The 22360-nt window shown below is 41.4% G+C and overlaps 2 protein-coding genes across 3 annotated transcripts in view; both read left to right on the top strand.

Moving 5' to 3' along the window:
- RALGAPB (Ral GTPase activating protein non-catalytic subunit beta) overlaps positions 1-20408 on the top strand; it is a 103470-nt gene extending 83062 nt beyond the window's left edge. For both annotated transcript variants that reach the window (XM_060120071.1, XM_060120069.1), the window contains exons 23-30: positions 3432-3590; positions 5181-5346; positions 8919-9041; positions 10293-10429; positions 12129-12237; positions 13012-13090; positions 15333-15481; positions 16331-20408. In XM_060120071.1, the coding sequence (XP_059976054.1) occupies positions 3432-3590; positions 5181-5346; positions 8919-9041; positions 10293-10429; positions 12129-12237; positions 13012-13090; positions 15333-15481; positions 16331-16524 (1116 nt within the window). In that variant the 3' untranslated portion in view covers positions 16525-20408. The remainder of the gene's footprint in view (positions 1-3431; positions 3591-5180; positions 5347-8918; positions 9042-10292; positions 10430-12128; positions 12238-13011; positions 13091-15332; positions 15482-16330) is intronic.
- On the top strand, positions 39-434 carry LOC132476129 (histone H2A type 1-like). The gene has a single exon (XM_060077886.1). It carries the CDS (start codon positions 39-41, stop codon positions 432-434), a length of 396 nt encoding a protein of 131 aa, XP_059933869.1.
- Positions 20409-22360: the final 1952 nt, after the last annotated feature.

Here is a 22360-nt window from a genome sequence, read left to right as displayed (position 1 = left end):
TGGTTTTGAAAGACTTCTGAGGTATATTCGTTGGTTTCATGATGTCTGGACGAGGTAAGCAAGGCGGGAAAGCTCGCGCCAAGGCCAAGACCCGATCTTCACGGGCGGCGCTCCAGTTTCCCGTTGGCCGAGTGCACCGCTTGCTCCGCAAGGGCAACTATGCCGAACGGGTCGGGGCTGGCGCGCCGGTGTACCTGGCGGCAGTGCTGGAGTACCTGACCGCGGAGATCCTGGAGCTGGCGGGCAACGCGGCTCGCGACAACAAAAAGACGCGTATCATTCCGCGTCATCTGCAGCTGGCCATCCAAAACGACGAGGAGCTTAACAAACTGCTCGGCAAAGTTACCATCGCTCAGGGTGGGGTCCTGCCCAACATCCAGGCCGTGCTGCTGCCCAAGAAAACTGAGAGCCACCACAAGGCCAAGGGCAAGTAATTGCATAGATTATAGCAACTCTAGTAAATTCAAACCAAAGGCTCTTTTCAGGGCCACCCATGTTTTCTGTAAGAGAGTTTAACATTTGTTACGTTGGACTATGAAAAGGGGTAGTGAGATTTAATAAAAGTTTCTGAAATATTTTGGTACAAAAGAAACACTACGTTGACTCGAATTTAGCAGACGGTGCAGCAAGTACCTGACCAGGCGGCCTGCGAGAACGCACCGGCCACGGGCGGCGTGAAGAAGCCGCACCGCTATCGGCCCGGCACGATGGCCCTGCGCGAGATCCGCCGCTACCAGAAGTCCACGGAGCTGCTGATCCGCAAGCTGCCGTTCCAGCACCTGGTGCGCGAGATCGCGCAGGACTTCAAGACCGACCTGCGCTTCCAGAGCTCGGCCGTGATGGCGCTGCAGGAGGCGTGCGAGGCCTACCTGGTGGGGCTCTTCGAGGACACCAACCTGTGTGCCATCCACGCCAAGCGCGTCACCATCATGCCCAAGGACATCCAGTTCCCCTACAGATCAACGGAGAGCTTCGTGGCACGATAGTCTCCCTCACCCAACTACTGTCAGCCACATACGTTTTCCCTAACAGTACATGTGCCACGAGGCAATGTTGCTACGTTAAAATATTGGGATTACATCTGTAGATGTGACACCACTCTGGAGCCTGAGAAAAGTTTCTCATATTTGGGGTGCGGCCTAAATCTCAAATGTTGTTGCCTCAGGAGAACTTGACAGGTTAGTTATTTAAAACGAACTTTAAACCGATCAAGACATTTGAGGAAATGTTTTCCATAACTATTGCTATTGAAATGTTGCCAAGTGTTGCCAATCACGCAGACTTAAACTTCTGCCTCGTAGACTTAAAGTAAGTGTGGGGTAAGGAAAATAATATAGAGGATTATGATATGGTTCGACAAAGTAGTTAGTAAGTAGTGGAGAAATGTAGTGTGTTGTGGGCTCCTGACAGAAACCAAGTCAGCAAAGCTGATAAGGGTTACCTTTGAAAGAGTTATTTGATGTGACATTACAAGTAACTTCTGTTGCTGTAACCAAATGAGGAATACCCCTGCCAATGGTTTTTACTGCCTAGGTTGCAGAATCTAGCCTCTTACTCTCCACTCACTGAACTCTTTTAATTGATGTCATCTCAAAATAAAAGACGTTAACTTAAAAAAAAAAAAAAAAAAAAAAGCAAAGAATGAGGAGCCTTTGTCCTATAAGGTGTATCATAGCATGCTGCAGGTCTGCAGTTCCTTATCCATGATTTCAAAGTGAAAAATGAAAACTAGAAGATCTTTTGTATGTTTGTATAAAATTCACTTAGTGGAAAAATCTGACCTGAATTGATGTGAGCCTATTTGTAGTCTTACTTATTTCATAGTGTGAATACTCTTCTGTTTGACTGCAAAAATAGTAATGTTTTTGATGATAGGGTGTTGCCTCAACCCTTGTTAGGAATGTTATATAATGGACTGGAAGACCAGGCTCACGATCCTTGCTATTGTAGAAGAGAGTAATCCTTGCCATCTCTGGGGGATGCTTTCCTGAAAAATATCATGGATGGCCCAACCTGCTGGGCAAGATCAGGATCTCAAAGAAGATAAGGGATGGGGGGAAACAAAACAAAAAATGCCTTAAAAAATTAATAGACTATTTTTTAAAGCAGTTTTAGGTTTGCAGAACAATTGAGTAGAAAGTAGAGAGACTTCCCATATAACCTGTCTTCCTCCACACACATAGTTTCTCGTATTGTAACATCTTGCATTGTTATGACACATCTGTAACAAGTGATGAACCAGTATGGGATGGATTATTAACTGAAGTCAGTAGTTTACATTAGAGTTCACTCTGTGTTGTACAATTCTGTGGGTTTTGACAAATGCGTAATAACATGTGTCCATCATTATAGCATTATACAAAATAGTTTCACTGCCCTAAAAATCCAGTGTAGTCTTCTTTTTTTTTTTTTTTTTTTTTTTTTTTTGCGGTATGCGGGCCTCTCACTGTTGTGGCCTCCCCCGTTGCGGAGCACAGGCTCCGGACGCGCAGGCTCCGGACGCGCAGGCTCAGCGGCCATGGCTCACGGGCCCAGCCGCTCCGCGGCATATGGGATCCTCCCAGACCGGGGCACGAACCCGTATCCCCTGCATCGGCAGGCGGACTCTCAACCACTTGCGCCACCAGGGAGGCCCCAGTGTAGTCTTCTTATTCATACTTCCTCCTCCTTCCCCCACCCAACCCCTGATTTTTTACTGTCTCTACAGTTTTGCCTTTTCCAGAGTGTCATATAGTTGGAATCATATAGTATGTAGCCTCTTCAGATTGGCTTCTTTCACTTAGCAATTTGCATTTAAGTTTCCTCCATGTCTTTTTGTGGCTTGATAGCACATTTCTTTTTATTATTGAATAATATTCCATTGTGTGGATGTATCACAGTCTACTTATCCATTCACCTACAGAAAGACACCTTGGTTGCTGCAAGTTTTGGCCATTATGAATAAAGCTGCTGTAAACATTTGTGTGCAGGTTTTTGTGTAGACGTGTTTTTAATTCATATGGGAAAATACCAAGTTATGTAATTGCTTCACTGTGTGGTAAGACTATGTTTAGCTTTGCAAGAAACTGCCAAATTGCCTCCCGGCATGGCTGTACCATTTTGCATTAAGCCCGGCAATGAATAAGAATAAAATACATATAAAATTTTTTGCTAGAAAGCTTGATATTTTATAGAGAGAATAGGATTTTAAATTATATACATATTAAGATTTCAACTGTCTTTCAACAGAAAAAGGCAAATAAGAGAACTGAGAGGAAGTACACAAGCATGTTAAATAGTTTCTGTAGTTTGGGATTATGGTTGTGCTTATTGCTGCCACTTTATAATTTTTTTTTTTTACTTAATGTTCATTAAACCATGAGCAAGTATTGCTTTTACAATTAGAATGATGAAGAGAGATGATAATTTCTCCTTTCTTCCTTTGGCGATAGGAACCTGCAAATAGTCGTCTACCTCCTCACCTTATTGCACTTGACTCCATGATACCTGGATTTTTTGATGACATTGGGTATCTGGATCTCTTGCCATGTCGTCCCTTCGACACAGTTTTTATTTTCTATATGAAGCCAGGTCAGAAAACAAACCAGGAGGTAAGATTTCTGGATTTTGGGGGTAAATTTTTATGCTGTAAATTTTATAAACCCTTGAGGTAATTCTTACACCGGTTGAGTTTCCTTAGCTTTCTAGGAACTGAGTGTGAATAGAAAACAATAAGATTCTCTGAGGCCTCCTTTAGAATGGCTGAGACCTGCCTTCCCTAGCCACAGGGAAGATTTAGATTAATTTCCAGCTGCCAGCCAGTGGCCTGCAAGTTGAATTTGACTTACTTATTGCATCTTGACTAAATTTTTAAGTTGTTTATTTAAAAGTTTCACTTCTGAAAAAAAATTTTAATTGGAAGAAAACGAGAACTGGCTGTCAAATCAGTTTCTTGGCACTTAGAAGAATATGAAGGGATATGGGTGAACTAAACAGGTACACTTCTAAGGAGATGATGTGTTTAAGAGATGATATGTTTAAGAGATAATGGCCTGGCAACGATGCCCAGTGGATTGAGAAGTATTCGACGTAACACACCACATATTTTGACTTTATTAGGCCTCCAGATGGTCTTGCCATTGATTAACATTGTATGAACTACATCAGTGATCTGTGGACTGGCTGCATCAAAAGTTACTTGGGAGAGCTTTTAAAAATAGTAATTCCAGGATCTTATCTCTGCTGATCTGATAGAGAAGTTCTAGAGTAGGCTAAGAGAATCTTATGTTTTAAGAGATTCCCCAGGTGATGTTGATACACTACCCCTCTCATTTTTAATTTGTAGAAGATTTCTCCTTTTTCTTCCTCTAGCATTAGGTTTTCAACAGAAGCACTGTTGCTATTTTGGGCCGGATAATTCCTTGTTATGGGAGCTGTTCTATAGGACATATAGCAGCATCTTTGGCCTCTACTCACTAGGTCCCAGCAGTGCCCCACCAGTTGTGATATCAAAAATGTCTCCAGACATTTGTCCCCTGGAGAGCAAAATCACCCCCATGAGAACCACTGTTTTAGAACAAGGGACTTTTCTTTCTGAGGCCCAGGAATTAAGTTTGGTACTTGGTGAAGAGGAGAGACCCTTCTGGTCACTTCATTTTTTCTGGAATGGTTGCATTCTCTTCTTTGGACTAAGAGAAGGATGTTTTCCCACTCATTAATTATTGGATTTGTAATAGGTTTATACTTTTTATAGCATTTGTCAAGATTTGTAAGTAAATAATCACATACCTATGTAATGTTTTTCACTAATCAGACTCTGTGAAGGCGGGGACTTAGTGTTTTTTGTTTACTTTTAGTAAACATGTCTAGCTCAATAATTACTTTGCTAGGGAGGGAGCTAAAGGATTTTCTTGTATTATCTCACCTAATCTTCACAACCATCATTATTACTCACTTTATAGATGAAGAAACTGAAGCAGTGGGGTTAAGAAACTTGCCCGAGGCCCAGCCAGGATTTGAACCCAAATCTGTCTAACTTGGAAGCATGCATTTTTAACTACAGTGATATATATAGTCCCCAGTTTATTCTAAGCTTGGGCTTGATTTATCAGACACTTCAAAGTGAATCGATTTTTATGAAGCTTATTTTGATATGCTCTTTTGTTTCCTTCATTATATCTGATGATTGGTATGTATTTCAGATTTTAAAGAATGTGGAGTCTTCCAGAAATGTTCAGCCACATTTCCTAGAATTTTTGCTCTCCCTTGGCTGGGCGGTAGATGTGGGCAGACACCCTGGCTGGACTGGGCATGTTTCCACCAGTTGGTCTATTAACAGTTGCGATGATGGTGAAGGACCTGAACAAGGTAAAACTCATATGTTCATTTGTTTTTTCTTGTTTTGTTACTCTTGGCTTTTCCCCCTTTACTATTAGTTTGTAGTCTTATTAAAAAAAACAAGCAGAGGTATAGAATGGAAAAGTCTTTTTCCTCTAATCCTCACAGGAGGTCACTTAATAATTGTATAGTCTTCCAGACATTTTCTGTTAATATGGGGAATACTTATGTATATGTATATATAAATGAATGTATATGTTATATACATATATAATGAGAGTTAATTAATATAAAATTAATGACCTAATTATCACAAGGTTAATAAGTTCCTTTTTTTGTAGTGTGAGTGAACAAATTCCATTTTCTATAACAATATTATAATAAATTTAGATTATAGCAAACAGTGCAGTTTCCTAACAAGTGTATTTTGTCTAATAAATATAGGTTTCTATTAACAGATGTGTTTTTTAGACTTTGTGGCTGTCATTTAAGTTACATTCTTGGGCTATTATATAAAAATCTTTGTAGTAAACAGCTGACTGTCTCTGAGAGATTCATGCCCATCTCTGCAAATCCTCCTGAGGAACTATAATCAGGATAACAAGTACCAGAGCAAGTATAAGTTTAAACTTAAGGCCTTTGCACCACCTGGCTAGTGCTTTTTGTTCTGGGGGCTCTTGAAATCACTGGAAAGTTAATAATGCCTCTCTCAAGTGGGTAATGCCTGTGTCCAGTGCTTTGAATTAGCAGAGTTTTTCTGTCAACAAGATTATACTCTCTCAAGGTTTCCCATTGAATATCATTGTGACCTGTAACTTGTAATTTTTTCTACTTTCAACCAAGGTTGAATCAAAGTATTTGAGGATATGTTCTAATTTTATTGCCACATAACCTTTAATATGTGCTTGAGTGTATCTATAGACTAAGTTCTCATAAGTAGAATTGATAAAGGATTTGCACATTTTTTAGTTTGATAAATGTATCAGTTGGATGCTTAAGGTTGCAGGTAACAGAAAACCCGACCCAAATTGGCTTAGATTTTGAAGGTCATTTATTGCCTCATATAACTGAAAATTCCAGAGATCAGTGTACATTTTTTGTTGCCATTTGATCAGCAGTCCTGTTCTATTTCTCTCCAGTTTTCCTTTAGCTCTCTTTTCCAAGTGTTGGCTTTGTCCCAGCCTGGCTTTCCTCATAGTGCAAATAAGGCAGTTCTAGGCTTTACATTCACATACCACACTAGTCTGAAGAGGAGAGATTAGCTGAGTCTCAGAACCTCCCTTCTCCCCAAATCCTGAGATACGCAGTGATTGGACCACCCTGAGCCCGTCCCTGTGGCAAGAGAGATGGAATGATCCTGACAGAAACAAACAAGATAGAGGAGGGGAGGGTGGAGTGGATCTTGGGGCAGTAACCACAGTGTGTACTGCAGTAGACACAAGTGCCTGCCCAGCATCTAAACCGGGAGTCAGCAACTACAGCCCATGCCTGTTTTTGTAAATAAAGTTTTATTGGATCTCAGCCACGCTTCTTTATGTATTATCTGACTGCTTTCATGCTACAACGGCAGACTTAAGTAGTCGTGGCAGAGACCATACGGCATGCAAAGCCTTATTTACTGTCTGATCCTTTGCAGAAAAAGTTTGCTAACCTCTGGTCTAAACTTCCTGTTTTCCACATCCTCACCAATTTAGGTGTCTTCTGGTCTGTTAGGTGAGGAATTTTCTATTTTTAATTATGATTGAGTTTCAGCATCTTCTCATATTTTTATTTCTTACCCGAGAACTACTTGTTAATTTCCTCTTCCCAGTTTTTTGTCAGGTTGTTGATCTTTTATGTATTACTGGCAGGGCATTGTGTCCATTTTTTTTTTTTTTTACAACTTTATTGGCGTATAATTGCTTCACAATGGTGTGTTAGTTTCTGCTTTATAACAAAGTGAATCAGTTATACATATACATCTGTTCCCATATCCCTTCCCTCTTGCGTCTCCCTCCCTCCCACCCTCCCTATCCCACCCCTCCAGGCGGTCACAAAGCACCCATCTGATCTCCCTGTGCTATGAGGCTGCTTCCCACTAGCTATCTACCTTACGTTTGGTAGTCTATATATGTCCATGCCTCTCTCTCGCTTTGTCACAGCTTACCCTTCCCCCTCCCCATATCCTCAAGTCCATTCTCAAGTAGGTCTGTGTCTTTATCCCTGTTTTACCCCTAGGTTCTTCATGACATTTTTTCCCTTAAATTCCATATATACGTGTTAGCATACGGTATTTGTCTTTCTCTTTCTGACTTACTTCACTCTGTATGACAGACTCTAGGTCTATCCACCTCATTACAAATAGCTCAATTTCGTTTCTTTTTATGGCTGAGTAATATTCCATTGTATATATGTGCCACATCTTCATTGTGTCCATTTTAATTGAAAACTATACTAGCTCTCAGGAGTGTTACTTTTTTAATTCAATCTTGCTGGCTTAGAGCAGATATTATTACTAAACTGCCTGTACACTTTGATATTATATCACTGATCACTGGGGAAAGTGGAACAGAAGCAAAGCTGAGGAGCAGTAGAGAGAGACCAGGGACAGGAAATGCGTTGAAAGCAAGAGTACACACACAGGCAGACATCTGTCCCCCTTCCCTTCAGAGGGACTGTGGTAGTCTTCTCCCTTTTGATTACTGTTACCTCTTCCAAAAAGACTGTTCCCTAAATCCGCCTTATACAGATGAGCTAAAGGTCCTGCTAATCAGAAGTGGTCTGGGGCTTCCCTGGTGGCGCAGTGGTTGAGAGTCTGCCTGCTAATGCAGGGGACACGGGTACGAGCCCTGGTCTGGGAGGATCCCGCATGCTGCGGGGTGACTAGGCCCATGAGCCACAAGTACTGAGCCTGTGCGTCTGGAGCCTGTGCCCCTCAACAAGAGAGACCGCGATGGTGAGAGGCCCGCGCACCGTGATGAAGAGTGGCCCCCGCTTGCCGCAACTAGAGAAAGCCCTCGTGCAGAAACGAAGACCCAACACAGCAAAAATAAATAAATTAATTAATAAACTCCTACCCCCAACATCTTAAAAAAAAAAAAAAAAGAAGTGATCTGATTTAGAGTAGTTTCAGAAAGTATGAAATTAAGATTTTATGATTTAAAGTTAGTGTACGTGCACCACAACTACTGAGCCTGCACTCTAGAGCCTGCACGCCACTACTGAGCCCGTGTGCCACAACTACTGAAGCCCGTATGCCTAGAGCCCGTGCTCCACAACAAAGGGAAGCCACCACAATGAGAAGCCCGTGCACTGCAACAGAGTAGCCCCTGCTCGCTGCAACTAGAGGAAGCCCGCACACAGCAACGAAGACCCAATGCAGCCAAAAATGAATAAATAAAATAAATTTAAAAAAAATACAACTTCTAATTTAAAAAATAAAGTTAGTGTAAAGACATTTAATGAACATTTATCGTTTATTCTTCTTACACATTAATTGGTTCATGTTGGAAATGTACCTTCTATTTATTATCACTTTATTAACCAGTTAAAATTTCAGGAAGCAGGATGATACTGGTTTTCCCCACTTTTTAGAGCAGTAATGTAGTGTTTCTCATTCCTAGATGAAGTGATTTCCTCTGAAGATGCTGGGGCTAGCATTTTCAACGGACAGAAGAAGGTGCTGTATTATGCTGATGCCCTTACAGAAATAGCTTTTGTGGTTCCTTCTTCTGTGGAGTCCTTAAGTAAGGGCATTTTTTGTATGGAACTATTTTTGTATTCACTGGTTTGTGCAGTAGTATTGCATTGGGGGAGATTCTGAAGTCACCTAAGACATTCTTCAGCTTTGAAGGCATGATAGCTTTTAGATTATGCAGAGGTACAGGATGTTATCCCCTCTTAACTAAAGGAAGGTGGTTAAAAACAAGAAGACTGGCTCTCTAATAATTTTTAAATAAAGGAGATCCACTTTGGCCCATTTTTTAACTTTTTAAAATCTGATTAATACATAGAAGCCCTATTTTCCAGTTTACTCATTTCTTTCTCTAATTATGAGTAAGCTCTCACCTGCTTCCCTGTTTCCATGTGAGAGCCTTTATATGGAACCCCAGAGAATCCTGCAATTGGAAGGCTCATGATGGCATCTGGCTGATCTTCTAACACTGAGGAGGAGAAACTTCAGCCTAGAAAAGGTGGTGATTAAGCCTGTTCTTCTCAAGGATCAGGAGTGATCATTACTTCTCAGTCTGAATTCTTAGTCTTATTTTGCCTAGAACCTTTGCTTCCTTCAAATTAAACTCATTTCTTTGTGCCTGACCAAGCAGTAGGTGGAAAACTTCAGCTTCTTCATTGAGACCATCCATAGGATAGGATGCTGCACATCACACTTTGATGATCTCATCTCTAGGCTAATGACTTTTTGTGTACTCTATAGCCTACCTAGGCAGCCTCCTAACCTTTGTATTTGGACCCTTAATTTTGCACTCTAGGCCCCTCTCTGTCTCTTACTCTGGGGCCAGTTGTGTCCCTGGCAGGAGGGGCCTTCCATGTTCTAGGTCAGTGTCTTAGCAGCTGTTTGCCTTCATGTTAAGGCTGTGATCTACCACCTGATTCCAGAAGCCAGGCCCCATCTGTCCTCTATGAACTGAGTCCCTGCCTGGTGTCTCTGGCCCAGCCTGTTTGCACCAACTCAGTAGAGCCAGAGCCAGCAAATTATGGCACACAGGCAAAATTCAGAACACTAAGAATGGTATTTACATTTTTAAAGGGTTGTAAATAAAATACAAAAAGAATATGCTGTAGAGACCTGTATAGCCAGCAAAGCCTGAAATATTTATTACCTGATCCTTTGCAGAAAAACTTTGCCAACCCTTGCTCTAGAAGCAGTGCTTTGCTTAAGTGACTTAGGTTGGACTGTTAGCATAACTAGTTTAATAAACATGTTTGCTCTAAGGAAGTAGTAGGTATTATAATTATTTTTTTTCTTTATGCTATAGCTGATTCATTGGAAAGTAACATCTCAGACCAAGATAGTGATTCAAATATGGATCTTATGCCAGGAATTCTGAAACAGCCATCCCTGACACTTGAGCTTTTCCCTAATCACACAGACAATCTTAATTCCTCACAGAGGGTAAGTCACTTTGTTGATAAACCTCCAAAAATTTGTAGTGAAATGGGAATAATTATAGAATCACGCCTGAAAAGCTTTTAACTTTAACCCAGAGAGTAATTATAGCAGTACTGATTCATTAGTATCTTAATTTTTTTAATCAAATTCTTATGCTTTTCTTTTTTTCAGCTTGCAACAAATATTTAATTCTAATTCAGCCTTTGTTGTTTTCCTTGATTTAGCCATTTCAGTTCCGTGCTCGGTTCTTTCACCCATTCCGTCTCAAGCCTAGGTTTTTATTTGGTCCCTACAATATCCACTAAAGGTACAACAATTACTATACATTTCATAGCATTAATCATGCAAAATTCAACTTAAGTCTGACAACATACAGATGACAGCATTTTGAAGAATCGCCCAGTGTTTGAATAAATGCACTGAGTGAGGCAACACAGCAGCTACTACAAGAAGACAGCATTTTACTTTTATCCTTTTTTCTTACCTTATCAGATGTTATGTCTTATCTGTGTTCTCCCCTCATGTTATGTCATAATCCTTACTGGAAGGTGACTAAGTGATAACAAGAGTACAGGATCAGTTTACAGGTGTAAGAAAATTGATTTAGAACAAATGGTTAAAAAGACAAAAGAAGTGTAATGTAAACTTTCCTGAAGCCCTTCTTCCATTGTAAAGGGGTTTAATTTGGCTCTTTCTACACTTAAAATTATTTTTAACGTTAAGTATTTGCTTAAAAGAATATGGGAGAGGTTCACCTTTAAAATTGATTTAGGAAAAAAGTTAACTTGTATAAAACTCTCTGAAGTAGACCGATTTTGAAAATCATGAGTTGCTACCTTTAAAAAGGTTTTACAGAATACAGTTTGGAGAAGAACAAGTCAGGTAATGCAGAATTTTAGTCAGATCTAATAGTCAAGGATTGCTACTCATTTTCTGAATGCCAACGTGGTTACGATTAGAAGGGAACTTCCTCAACCTGAAACAGAACTCTGCTAGAAACCTGCAGCTAACATTATACTTACACATTATTCTGAAAGCTTTCCCCCCAAATGGAGGCAAGGATGTTTGCTCTCACTACTTCTATTCACAAGGTAGTAGAGGTTTTATGCAGGGAAATAAGATAAAGAAATAAAACGCATAAAGCTTGGTTATTTCTTAAAATCCAAAGAATGACAACTCTTAAAGCACCATGTTTTCATTTGCCACATACTTTGCAGACTACTAACAAACTTAAGGAAAGAAAAATCATATCATTATATCAGTAGATACAGGAAAAGCTGTTGACAAGAGTTCAACACTGAAAGGATCCCCGGGCAAATCAGTGATGTTGCTATGATGGAAAAATTGTACTGCTTTCTGACCATAGAGATAGACTCAGATCCTTTTTAAGCACTCATTAAGGCATTGCATCAAATTTTATTTTTATAACTATAATTGTTTACTGTTCCTTATCTTTTTTTCATTTGAAGTTTCTAGACCTTCATTTCCTTGCTCTAGTTTGAGACTTGATAAACAGAGGAACCAAAGAAGGGCTTTTTTGCAAATGTATTTTATACTTTTTTCCAGAAGTGACTTCCCATGACGTGATCCTTATTTCACTGGGTAGCTTGATGAATGTATGGTTGTAGTTTTATTAAGCCAGTGTTTTTTATTTGTTTGTTTGTTTTTCTTCCCCTCTTCTGCTCTTCTCTGCCTCATACAGCTCAGTCCCAGTTCCAGAATGAAGAAGCTGCCTCAGGGGCGCCCTGTGCCTCCCCTTGGACCTGAGACAAGAGTTTCTGTCGTCTGGGTGGAACGCTATGATGATATAGGTACTGTGTAAGGACTTTGTCCATTAATAAGATTATAATAGGATGACGATGACTTGTTAAATGTCTAAAGGGAGTGGCAGCATAGGCCCTATATGGTGGCCAAGAGCTGGGACTGGAGTTCAGCAAGCCTCGATTTCATTAAGCCTTAGGTCACTCATCTGTTAAATGAGTGATCCAGCACTTATTTCATAGTTGTGAAGATTTGATGAGACTCATGGTTACAAAAAGCCTTTAGCTCTTCTTCGTATGCCAGTTACTGGTTTGTGGCCACTTGGTCCCACTGCATGTAGCCCCCAGGTACCCCAGAACCTCTGGAAAGGAGAAGGGGGAACACCTCCCTCACCCTCTTTCCACAGACCCTACTGTCTTATTTTAGTGTAAAGATTAATTTGTCCTTAGGGATTCTGCTATGGATATGTTTTTCATGATTTTTATGTAAGCTGCATAAGAACATTAGAAATGTGTTTTTGTCCTAGAATCTCATCCAGCTTAGAGTTTATAAGAAAGTGTGATAGTTGCTTTCCAGAACTTCTAAAGCTATTTCCAAGCCCTCCAAGACTATAGATTATGTTCTGTAAAAACTCTCTGCTTTAGATGAACTTATCTAAAATACGTCTTAAGGGAGAATTTTTTTTTTAATTTGTGAAGAATAGTTAGGATTATATATTTTAGGATAGCACAGTCCATATATTTGTTGCCCGCTATGTGAAGAGATTAGGAAAATAGGTTTCCTAGGAGGGAGATATTAATTGTAATGCTATGATTTTCTTCCAGAAAACTTTCCCCTCTCAGACCTGATGACAGAAATCAGTACTGGTGTGGAAACTACTGCAAATAGTAGCACTTCTCTGAGGTACGCTCTTTACTTGCTTGAAGTTTATCAGCATTGTGTTTAAGCATAAAGGAACCTATTTTTCACAATCTGTTGATTGCAGTTTCATTAAGAGATAAGGACTTTAATGAAACAAAAGGGATGAGGGCAGTAAGAAGTAAACATAATTAGGGGAAAAGAATCAAAGAGAGAAGTTAGTAGATTAATGCACAAGGTGATCAAATGAGCAAGGATTTTTAAATGGCATAATTAATTGCTGTTTAAATTTATCTGAGGCAAAAAAGAAAGAGAAGTGGAGGCAATTAAGTATTAGTGAAGGCTGATAATAGAGTAGCAATATTAGATAGAAATAATGGAATTAAATTGGTCAAAACATTCTGGATAGATAGCAGTTAAAATATCCTCATCACATAGGAGCTATTTAATGGAAAAATATTTCTAAGTAAAACGTAATGCTAACTTTATTATAATATTTTTATTTTAGCTTTTCATGCACAAAAAGGATAAAAACAGAATAATATGATTCTAAGAATAATAAGAATATATCTGTTCAGGCTTTATCGTTTCAAAGATTTTTGCTTGCTTGTCTTTGGTTTAAACAAATAATTTATATCAAGCTAAACTTGATATTTTAACTTTGAGTAAGTTCCTTCTGTTTACATGATCTGGTTTGTATTGCACGTAAGATGAATTTATATTACTGTTGTAGAAATGAAGTCAGTAAAGGTGGTTTATTTTAACATTATCATATTAAATTTCTAGAATAGGGCAAGTCATTCTTAAAACTTCCATGTTTGTTTTGGGGTTTTTTTGGCCACACCGCGTGGCATGCGGGATCTTATTGACAGTTCCCCGACCAGGGATTGGAACCCATGTTCCCTGCAGTGGAAGCACAGAGTCTTAACCACTGGACTGCCAGGGAAGTCCCCATGTTTTTTATGCTAAAGTATTTTAAAGCAAATTACAGATTTTCTAACATTCTAAATATGCACCTCTGAAGATTAAGAACACTTTTCAAATAGATAAAGATAATATTATCACAGTAATAAAGTTAGTAGCAATTCCTTAATTTTATCTAGTAGCCAGCTCACATTCAAATTTCTCCATTTTCCCTAAAATAGTCTTTATAGCTGGTTTGTTTAAACCAGCATCCATTTCATCCATCTGGTGTTAATTCTTTCAGTCTCTCTTAATACAGAACAGTCCTGTTTTTCTTTTTTTCGTCCATGACACTGACACTTGCTGAAGAGACCAGAATAGATTTCATAAGGGGTACTTTTCTAGAACTAGTTTGGAAGAGAACTTTTAAGTCTCTTGTACTGTTTGTTGTTGTTTTAATCTTTTTAGGTCAAAAGTTCTAATATGATTGGACTGTAAAATTTGTGTTTTACTAGTAGTTTAGCAAAGTTTAGAATTTGTCTTGGGGACAGAATTAGTATAGGATTGATTTTTATTAAATGTCTTTAAAAATTGACTCACTGTCCCTTTGGCCAAAATCACTTTAGAAAGAAAACTCATTGTGTTGCAAAACAAAAACAAACCAAAACCCTGGCATATAGCATCGAAGAGTAACATGGGTACCTCTAGATGCATTGGCGTAGCCCTGACACATGATGTGTAATTCAGTCTTCTAAAGGTACGGTTGCTGACCTTGGCAGCTGTGTTACCTGTTCAGAGGCTTTGAGGGCTTTGACTGTGCTAAGACTCAGCCATTTATCACCTCTGCTGAGGAGGACACTTGCAACTGACCCAGACTAAGGTCCTCCCAACCTCTTTCCCCAGCACCTAAAAAAAATCATATCAGGGATTCCCATAGTGAGCCTAAACTGTATTTCCACTTCTCCTCTGAGGTGCCAGCATTGACTGTGGTGGAATTCCCTGCCCTCTGGCCAGCCCCACTTTTGTTCCCTACAAGAAGGAGGAACTAAGTAAAAGTCCCATGGCTGGTTGCTATTGATGGCTCCCCACCATACATTTTTCTGGCCTTTCCTTCTACCCCGTGTCCCCAGTGTTTCTAAGCACAATTTTTAGCCCCTTTTTTGGTCAGCTTCAAAAGGCCAACCCCAGTGATGGGTAATTAGGGTCAGGTGTTGGTGTGGGGAGCTTCACCATGGGCTCCCAGAAAGAAGATTCTGAGCAGACTGATCACTTGTCTCTTCTCAAGTACTGCCTGGCAGTAAGTCCCCTTGGTATTCTTATATTATACATGGGGGACTTTAGCTCTTGAATATCTGGAGTAAGAAGAGTTTTTTCTTTTCTTAAGATCTACTGCTCTTGAAAAAGAAGTTCCTGTCATCTTCATCCACCCTTTAAACACTGGATTATTCCGGATTAAAATTCAAGGAGCCACTGGAAAATTTAACATGGTCATCCCTCTCGTGGATGGGATGATTGTCAGTAGGCGAGCACTCGGTAAGTCGTATGTGGCTGAAGGAGTGAGTTTTCTTTTCATTTATTTTTTTAAAAATAAATTTATTTATTTGTTTATTTATTTTTGGCTGTGTTGGGTCTTCGTTGCTGTGTGTGGGCTTTCTCTAGTTGCAGCAAGCAGGGGCCACTCTTTGTTGCGGTGAGTGTGGGCTTCTCACTGCAGTGGCTTCTCTTGTTGCGGAGCACAGGCTATAGGCTCACGGGCTTCAATAGTTGTGGCACACAGGCTCGGTAGTTGTGGCTCATGGGCTCTAGAGCACAGGCTCAGTAGTTGTGGCGCACGGGCTTAGTTGCTCCACGGCATGTGGGATCTTCCCGGACCAGGGATCAAACTCGTGTCCCCTGCATTGGCAGGCAGATTCTTAACCACTGCGCCACCAGGGAAGTCCCATTGAGTTTTCTATTTTTTTTTTTTTATTTAACATTTTCATGAACCAAAAAGAAGTATAAATAAGGAAATGGTGATATTACTTAGTAGGTCCCACATGTGGAAAATCCTCTGGCTCTTGTTAAAAGGAAGCATGTTTGGTTCTGTTTTGAAGTGTGCCTAATCTGCTAAGTAGGAGCACAACTATAATTCACAAACTTCCAGTACTGGAAAACAAGCATAGTTGTTTACAGTCCAAGGCAGGAAATGGGTTGTCAGGCTAGATTTTGATTTTGTTTTTCCATGTCATTGTGTGTTTCTTTTGACAGTTTTATCTTAGTAGAGCTCTGTCTCTCTGGGGACAAGGAGTTTTGCAAATGTAATGAAATAGTTTGAGTTTGCAGAGAATAGTTCACTTGAATACTGATAGTTCACCTAGCTGACTAAAACCCTCTGTTTTCAAGGTTTTCTGGTGAGGCAGACTGTAATTAACATTTGTAGAAGAAAGAGACTGGAAAGTGACTCGTACAGTCCACCACATGTCCGCCGGAAACAGAAGATCACCGACATTGTCAACAAGTACCGGAACAAGCAGTTGGAGCCAGAGTTTTATACTTCACTTTTTCAGGAGGTTGGACTCAAGAACTGTAGTTCTTAGACCACTGTCTGTCTAGGACTATTGAACTCTAGTTTGGAGCTATAATATCAAAGCAAAACAATTTGATAGGTGATCACTGTAACAAAACAAATCACTCCCCAAGAGCTTACTGTTTAATCACCAGAATAGAAGAGACACATTATAAACCCATCTGAGAGAAGACTTTTCGGCTTTTTAGTGAAATGGGCTCCCAGACACAATCATATTCCTGCTGGTAATGATGATATACGTTTTAGCCATAAACTTTCTTTTAAAAGTGACAATTTTAGTTAAATATAAGCCTTTTGAGGAGAAAGGCTTTTATGCATCTCAGTTAAACATGTGCATTGGTAGTTTCAAATTTGCAAATTAGAAGTTGAAGATAGTTTTATACCTCACTTTTTAGGAGGTTGTGTTCAAAAGTAAAATCTGTCTCAGAATCTTCCAGGACATTTAAAGACTCGTGTTGATGGCATGGAGGAGAAGGAAGGAAACCTCAACTTTCTGCTCACTCGTAGATCCATTTGTCATCCAGCTGTCATCCAAATGTCAAACTGATGGAAAAGAACTTAAGTGTTTTTTGCTCAGATAAGAAGTCTGAGATTAAAATATTTCATAGTTTTTCTCCACATTTCAGAAAGTTACTCTCATCACTGCAAAGGTCTGTCTGAAGGCCTCAGTTTCTGGGCAGCCCAGGAACAGATCTAAAATGGAAGCATGGCCCAGTCCTTTAATGAGGATACAAATGGAGTTTGTGGAGCTAAGTTAGAAGACAGCTGTGATGCCTCCACTCTCTCCGTTATTGTCTAGCTCCGTGACATTATGACAGGTTAACCATTTGTAATTCCTTGGTAATTTCTTGGTTAAATATTAAGAAATATAAATTCACAGCAAAGGTTAAACATTATTTGGTTTCATCCATTGTCTCATTTCAGGACCAAGCAGGAAACTGCAGTAGTTTATGAAGGATTCTAATTTGGGGTTCAGGAAGTAGCCTCTCAACGCTACTAATTCAGATCTCTCCCAGAGAGCTACTAGATTTCATCATAATTGACAAACATTAGTGACCACCTCCTTGGGTGGCTGCTTTTAGAAATGGCTGTTGTTATATTTTCTGGACTTTGCCGGCTGAAGGCACAACAAATCCCTGCCCGGGTTTTTGAAATACTTCTGTTACCTCGCTGCTACTTTTCTGCCAGGGATAAATGTTTTGAGGTGGCCAGACCCAGAACATCCTTACAAGGATTCCTGTTACAGTGCTAGAGTATACACTGCTCATTTCTCCTATTCTTATGTGCTTTCTTCTTTATTAAGATTATTTTATGTTAAGAAAATAAGTGACATTTAAAAGTCCAAAGAGGAGTGATCACAGTTGTATAAGGGGTGATTTCCCACTTGAACTCTGATGTCAGTAGATTCTGTAGGTCAGGCCTACAACCGTCTGTTTGGTTTGATGTTTTGGTAGTTTAATTAGAGGGTGGGGAATAATATAGGACCTAATTCCCTGTGCAGATATTTCTATTCCAGAAGTACATGTTGATATCTATGAGCAAGAAACGGCATAGCAGCTCTTGGTTTTAGTTTGCCGTACCTTTTTCTTCATGTTTGTTTTAAGCTCAGGTAAAGGTAACCTCCTCCTTCTATGACTCCAGTTTCCATTCAGGGTATAATATTATTCAGTAATTGATTTTTTTTAATCTGGGCAATAAATTGATGTTTCCAGATGGTAGCATGGGGGAGGGGGTTGTATGATTAGCACGTTCTTCCCTAAAAATGTTTTAGTAGCTCAGCAGGTGTAAAGTGAGGTTTAACAACTTTCATGGAAATTCCAGATTGACATTTCATGGGAAAAAATGGGCACTTGTTCTGATGGATGTGGACAAAGAAGGCTATAAATTAATGTGCAACTTATAACATTCCAGAGGTTAAAAATAACTGATATAGGTGTGCCTCCTCAGTGTGACTCTTCAGATAACACTTTTACCTTTGGCATAGTTCTGCTGTCAGCAAAATGTACGGTGGTGTGTGTGTGTTGGGGTGGCCTTCCTGATGCTTCAGTTTGCTCTAATTTCTGACAACTCTGTAATTCTAATGGCTTTGATAAGTCAGTGAACAACCATGTTGAATGCATTTATGATCTGGAAGACTTTGTGGTCTCCCAGGGAAGGAGGGATGGATTTAGGACTGTGCTGCTCCCTAAGGCGTGAAACCCCGGTGTGCACAGCACAGACGGAGTATGGGGCACACATACCTCGTCAGGTGCCGACTCCTTCTGCTCAAAATCCCATCTACCTAAAAAGGGAGTGTGGTGGGGACCCTTGGACCTTTCACTAGTGTGGGTTTGAGTTCATGGTCACTAAGTTCTCTCAACTGCCTTTGTAAAAGTCACTTTGAGTACAGTAATGCCAGAGGAGCATATTTAGTCTCTAATAATAATCTCTAGTAGTCCACTTGATAAATTTGCTAACATAGGTTCAGAACCTTTGGGGGGAAGCCAGGACCACTTCGGTCTTTGGTTTAAACAGTTTAGTTGCTGCATGTGACAGGTGCACCAGGGTGTGGGTGAGTGTGGCTTTTGTTGACAAGGAAAGCATTACCCAGGGGACAGAGGCAGGTAGCCCCTCGTAGTCCCTTCTCACATTTGGGGGGGTAGGGGCTCTCTCCCCCTCTCTGATTGGGAGCACTGAGGGCAGAGAGGAGGGCTTTTGCCTTTTCCTGTTCAGCCGGCTCTCTTTTGTCCAGTGCTTCCTCCTAAGACCCGCTCCTGTCCATTGGCCCTTTGACCTGGATAGTTACATGGTGGTTTGACTGCCTCCCGTCCTGGCAATATATACACAACATGCATGCATGCTGTCCTCCATTTCCAGGTCTTCAGGTCCCCTGAGGCCACCCATTCTCCTCTGGACTCATTTATAAAAACAAAATACCTACATCTTTGGCCAGTAATGTCAGTTCCCTACAGGTTTTGTGTGTGAGGCCTTCATGAGTGGTTACTTCCTGTATACACTGAGGAAGCATTTGTCAGACTCTGCAGAGTCATTTTTAGAGAAGCAGTGTCTTCAAGAGTATTTATTTATATTGGAAGGTGGAATTTTACCCAAAGAAAGTGGGAGTCAGCCTTGCTCAAAGACATGTAGATGGTAAAAAATGTATCGGCGGTAATTTGACACTCCTGCTGGTAGTTCTCCATTCAGCATTTTTAAACCCTTTCAGGTTATATCTTCCTAAAAAGAATTGATTTATATGTTTACATGAAACGGTAAGTTGTGTTAGGTGGTCTGTTTTAGGGATTTCCATGATAGCCTCTTTTCCTGAGATGGAGAGATTGGAGGTAATCCACCCGTTCAATGTGGAATCAAGCTGTGGGTTCTCAGTAGCTAAAGAAGCCATGTACTGTATAGTGTTTTTCTCGGAGTATCAACTCATGTTTTTCCGATGCTTTTCTTTTTTTAATGGTGAGGGAAAGGTATAATTTGGGATTCCACAGTGCCTTGCATACAGTAGGCGCCCAATAAATATTTGTTGAAGCAAACCAAGTTTCCCAAGTCCTTGTCTCTTGCAGTGACCAAGAACATCTTTCTCCTCTGAAGGGCTTGGCAGTTGTGGCTAAAAAGTAAGCAGTATCATTATTTGCTTGAAATCATATACACAGTTTGTATGAATTTTGGTATGTTGCCAAGACATGATCTTTTTCTTATTGTATTTTCTGTAAATATTTCTGGCACTGAACTGTAAAGTAAAGGCGAAATGTAAATATGAAGGTGTCCTGTGTACCCTCGCCTCCTGTGTTTCCTCTTTGTCAGTTAGGGAAGAAGGCCCAGAGGCTTGTTTGTATTTATGCAGCCCCTTTGTCCAGAAGAAACCCATGGAATATTGAATGTAATACATTTAGTCAATTAAATTTTAAGGAGATTCTTATCTAAAAATGTCATGTGTGCTTTTGGTTTGACTCTGGCATGGGTGTTCTTCATAATTTTAGATCAGTAGGTTTTCACCCTGGTTTTGTAGAGTATCATGAAATACTCAAATTTTGATAAATTTAAAAAGAAAATTATTTGGCCTTCTATGCTGGAAGGAGCTTGTGTAACAAGCACTGCCAACAGAGGCCCACCTTACAGAGGCTAGCAATTGCTGAGCAGCTGGCTGGCTCTCTGTGTCCTGGGAACACAGAAATGCCAGCTGAGCTCCCTGCCTGCAGAAGATCTGAGCTCTGCCAGGGCTGGCCAGTCAGGAAAGCAGAGATGCAGGGGGAGGTCCTCCCGCTGCCCACTGGCCCTTTGAGTAGGGTCTTGGCTGCAGAAGGTTCCATGGGGCCAGATTAACACCTAATGCCTAGGTCACACGTGGGGGTGGGGTACCACTTGAGCAAACAGCTGTGGTGCATGACTCTGCCAAGAGCCACCCCTCCAGCCTGGCACTGACTCCACGTGACAATGCGTGACCCCCTAAGTGCAACTGGAAGCCAGGGCTGCGAGTTGCATCCCCTCAGGTGTGTGTCCACACCTGCTTGCCTCCTCACCACAGGACCTGCTGCTGGGTTCTGGTGGCTGGGGGTGCTTAGCCCTGGGCTGACTGCACGGTGGCCCTGTTTTGGGGTCTGGCAAGGATATGTGTGTTCGAGCCTTTCTCAGCTGTGCTGCTCAGCTCTTTCTGACCCCAGCCCCTTCAGAACCCAGTGCCAAGGGACCTCCCTGGTGGGCCAGTGGCTAAGACTCCGTGCTCCCAATGCATGGGGCTTGGGTTCGATCCCTGGTCAGAGAACTGGATCCTGCATGCCGCAACGAAGAGTTCGCATGCTGCAGCTAAAGATCCTGCGTGCCACAATTACGACTGGCACAGCCAAAAACGAACAAACAAAAAACAGTGCCAAGAAATCACCCCAACCCAGACCACCCAGCTCTTGGTCTTGGCCCCCAGGCCCTGAGTGGCACAGCTTGCCAGGCTACCGTGTTTCATGGATGCACATTCTAATACCATCTGCCCTGACCCTCCTCTGCTGGGGACTCAGGTCATTCCACAGCTGGGCTAAGACTCCCTTTAAACACACTGGCCCTCCAAACCCCAGCTGTCCCCGCCCCCGTTTTTACTGTGGCTGGAGCCCTCTTACCCTTCTCCCTGTGCCAGTGTCTTCCTCTAAGGGGGTCCTTCCACTCCATGTCTCCCCTAGGTCTACCACCCACTTCCTACAGCTGCTCCCCCAGCCTGGAACTGGGTCTGCCTGACTTTCCAACCTATGCTCCATGAGATGCCGTGGTCTCAAAATCAAGTTGGCCTCAGACCGGTTGCCCATTGATGTGTGGAGTCCGAGCCTCACCCCCTGGAGGTTCTGACTCAGCAGAGCAGGGTGAGCACGCCAGTCGGCATGTCTCATAAGTACTGTCCAGCCCCCTCCGCCCCTCTGCTGGCAGTGGCTGAGGTAGGTGGGCCAGTTGGAGAATACCACGCTTCTGCCTTCCTCCCCTCCACAAGCAGCAGCCGCTCTTCGTGTGGACTTCCCGCACCCACCAGGCTCCCAGCCTGGCCAGAGTCCCCCTCCAGCTTAGGGGCTGTCAGGCCCTGGGACGTCCAGCGCCTCCTTCCTGTCGTGGCACCTGACGCAGAGATTTACTGACTACTCCATAATGAAAGAATGACAGAGGCGAGGGGGAGAGAGCAGCTCAGCATTTGGGGGTGTCTTGCCCACTTGGGAGATAAAGGAACAAGGTTAAAGTCTTAGAAGCTCATCACTGAAAACCCTAATACAGAGAGATGCAGAAGCTTCCAGATTAAATAACAGTCATTTACTGAGGGCCTTGCTGGCTCCAGAAGGAATATGTGACCTCAGATATATGGACACCCACCTGGGGGCAATTTGTAT

This window comes from Mesoplodon densirostris, chromosome 16 (assembly GCF_025265405.1).
Source record: "Mesoplodon densirostris isolate mMesDen1 chromosome 16, mMesDen1 primary haplotype, whole genome shotgun sequence".
In the NCBI taxonomy this organism is placed as follows: Eukaryota; Metazoa; Chordata; class Mammalia; order Artiodactyla; family Ziphiidae; genus Mesoplodon; species Mesoplodon densirostris.
This window is presented reverse-complemented; position numbering and strand designations above follow the sequence as displayed.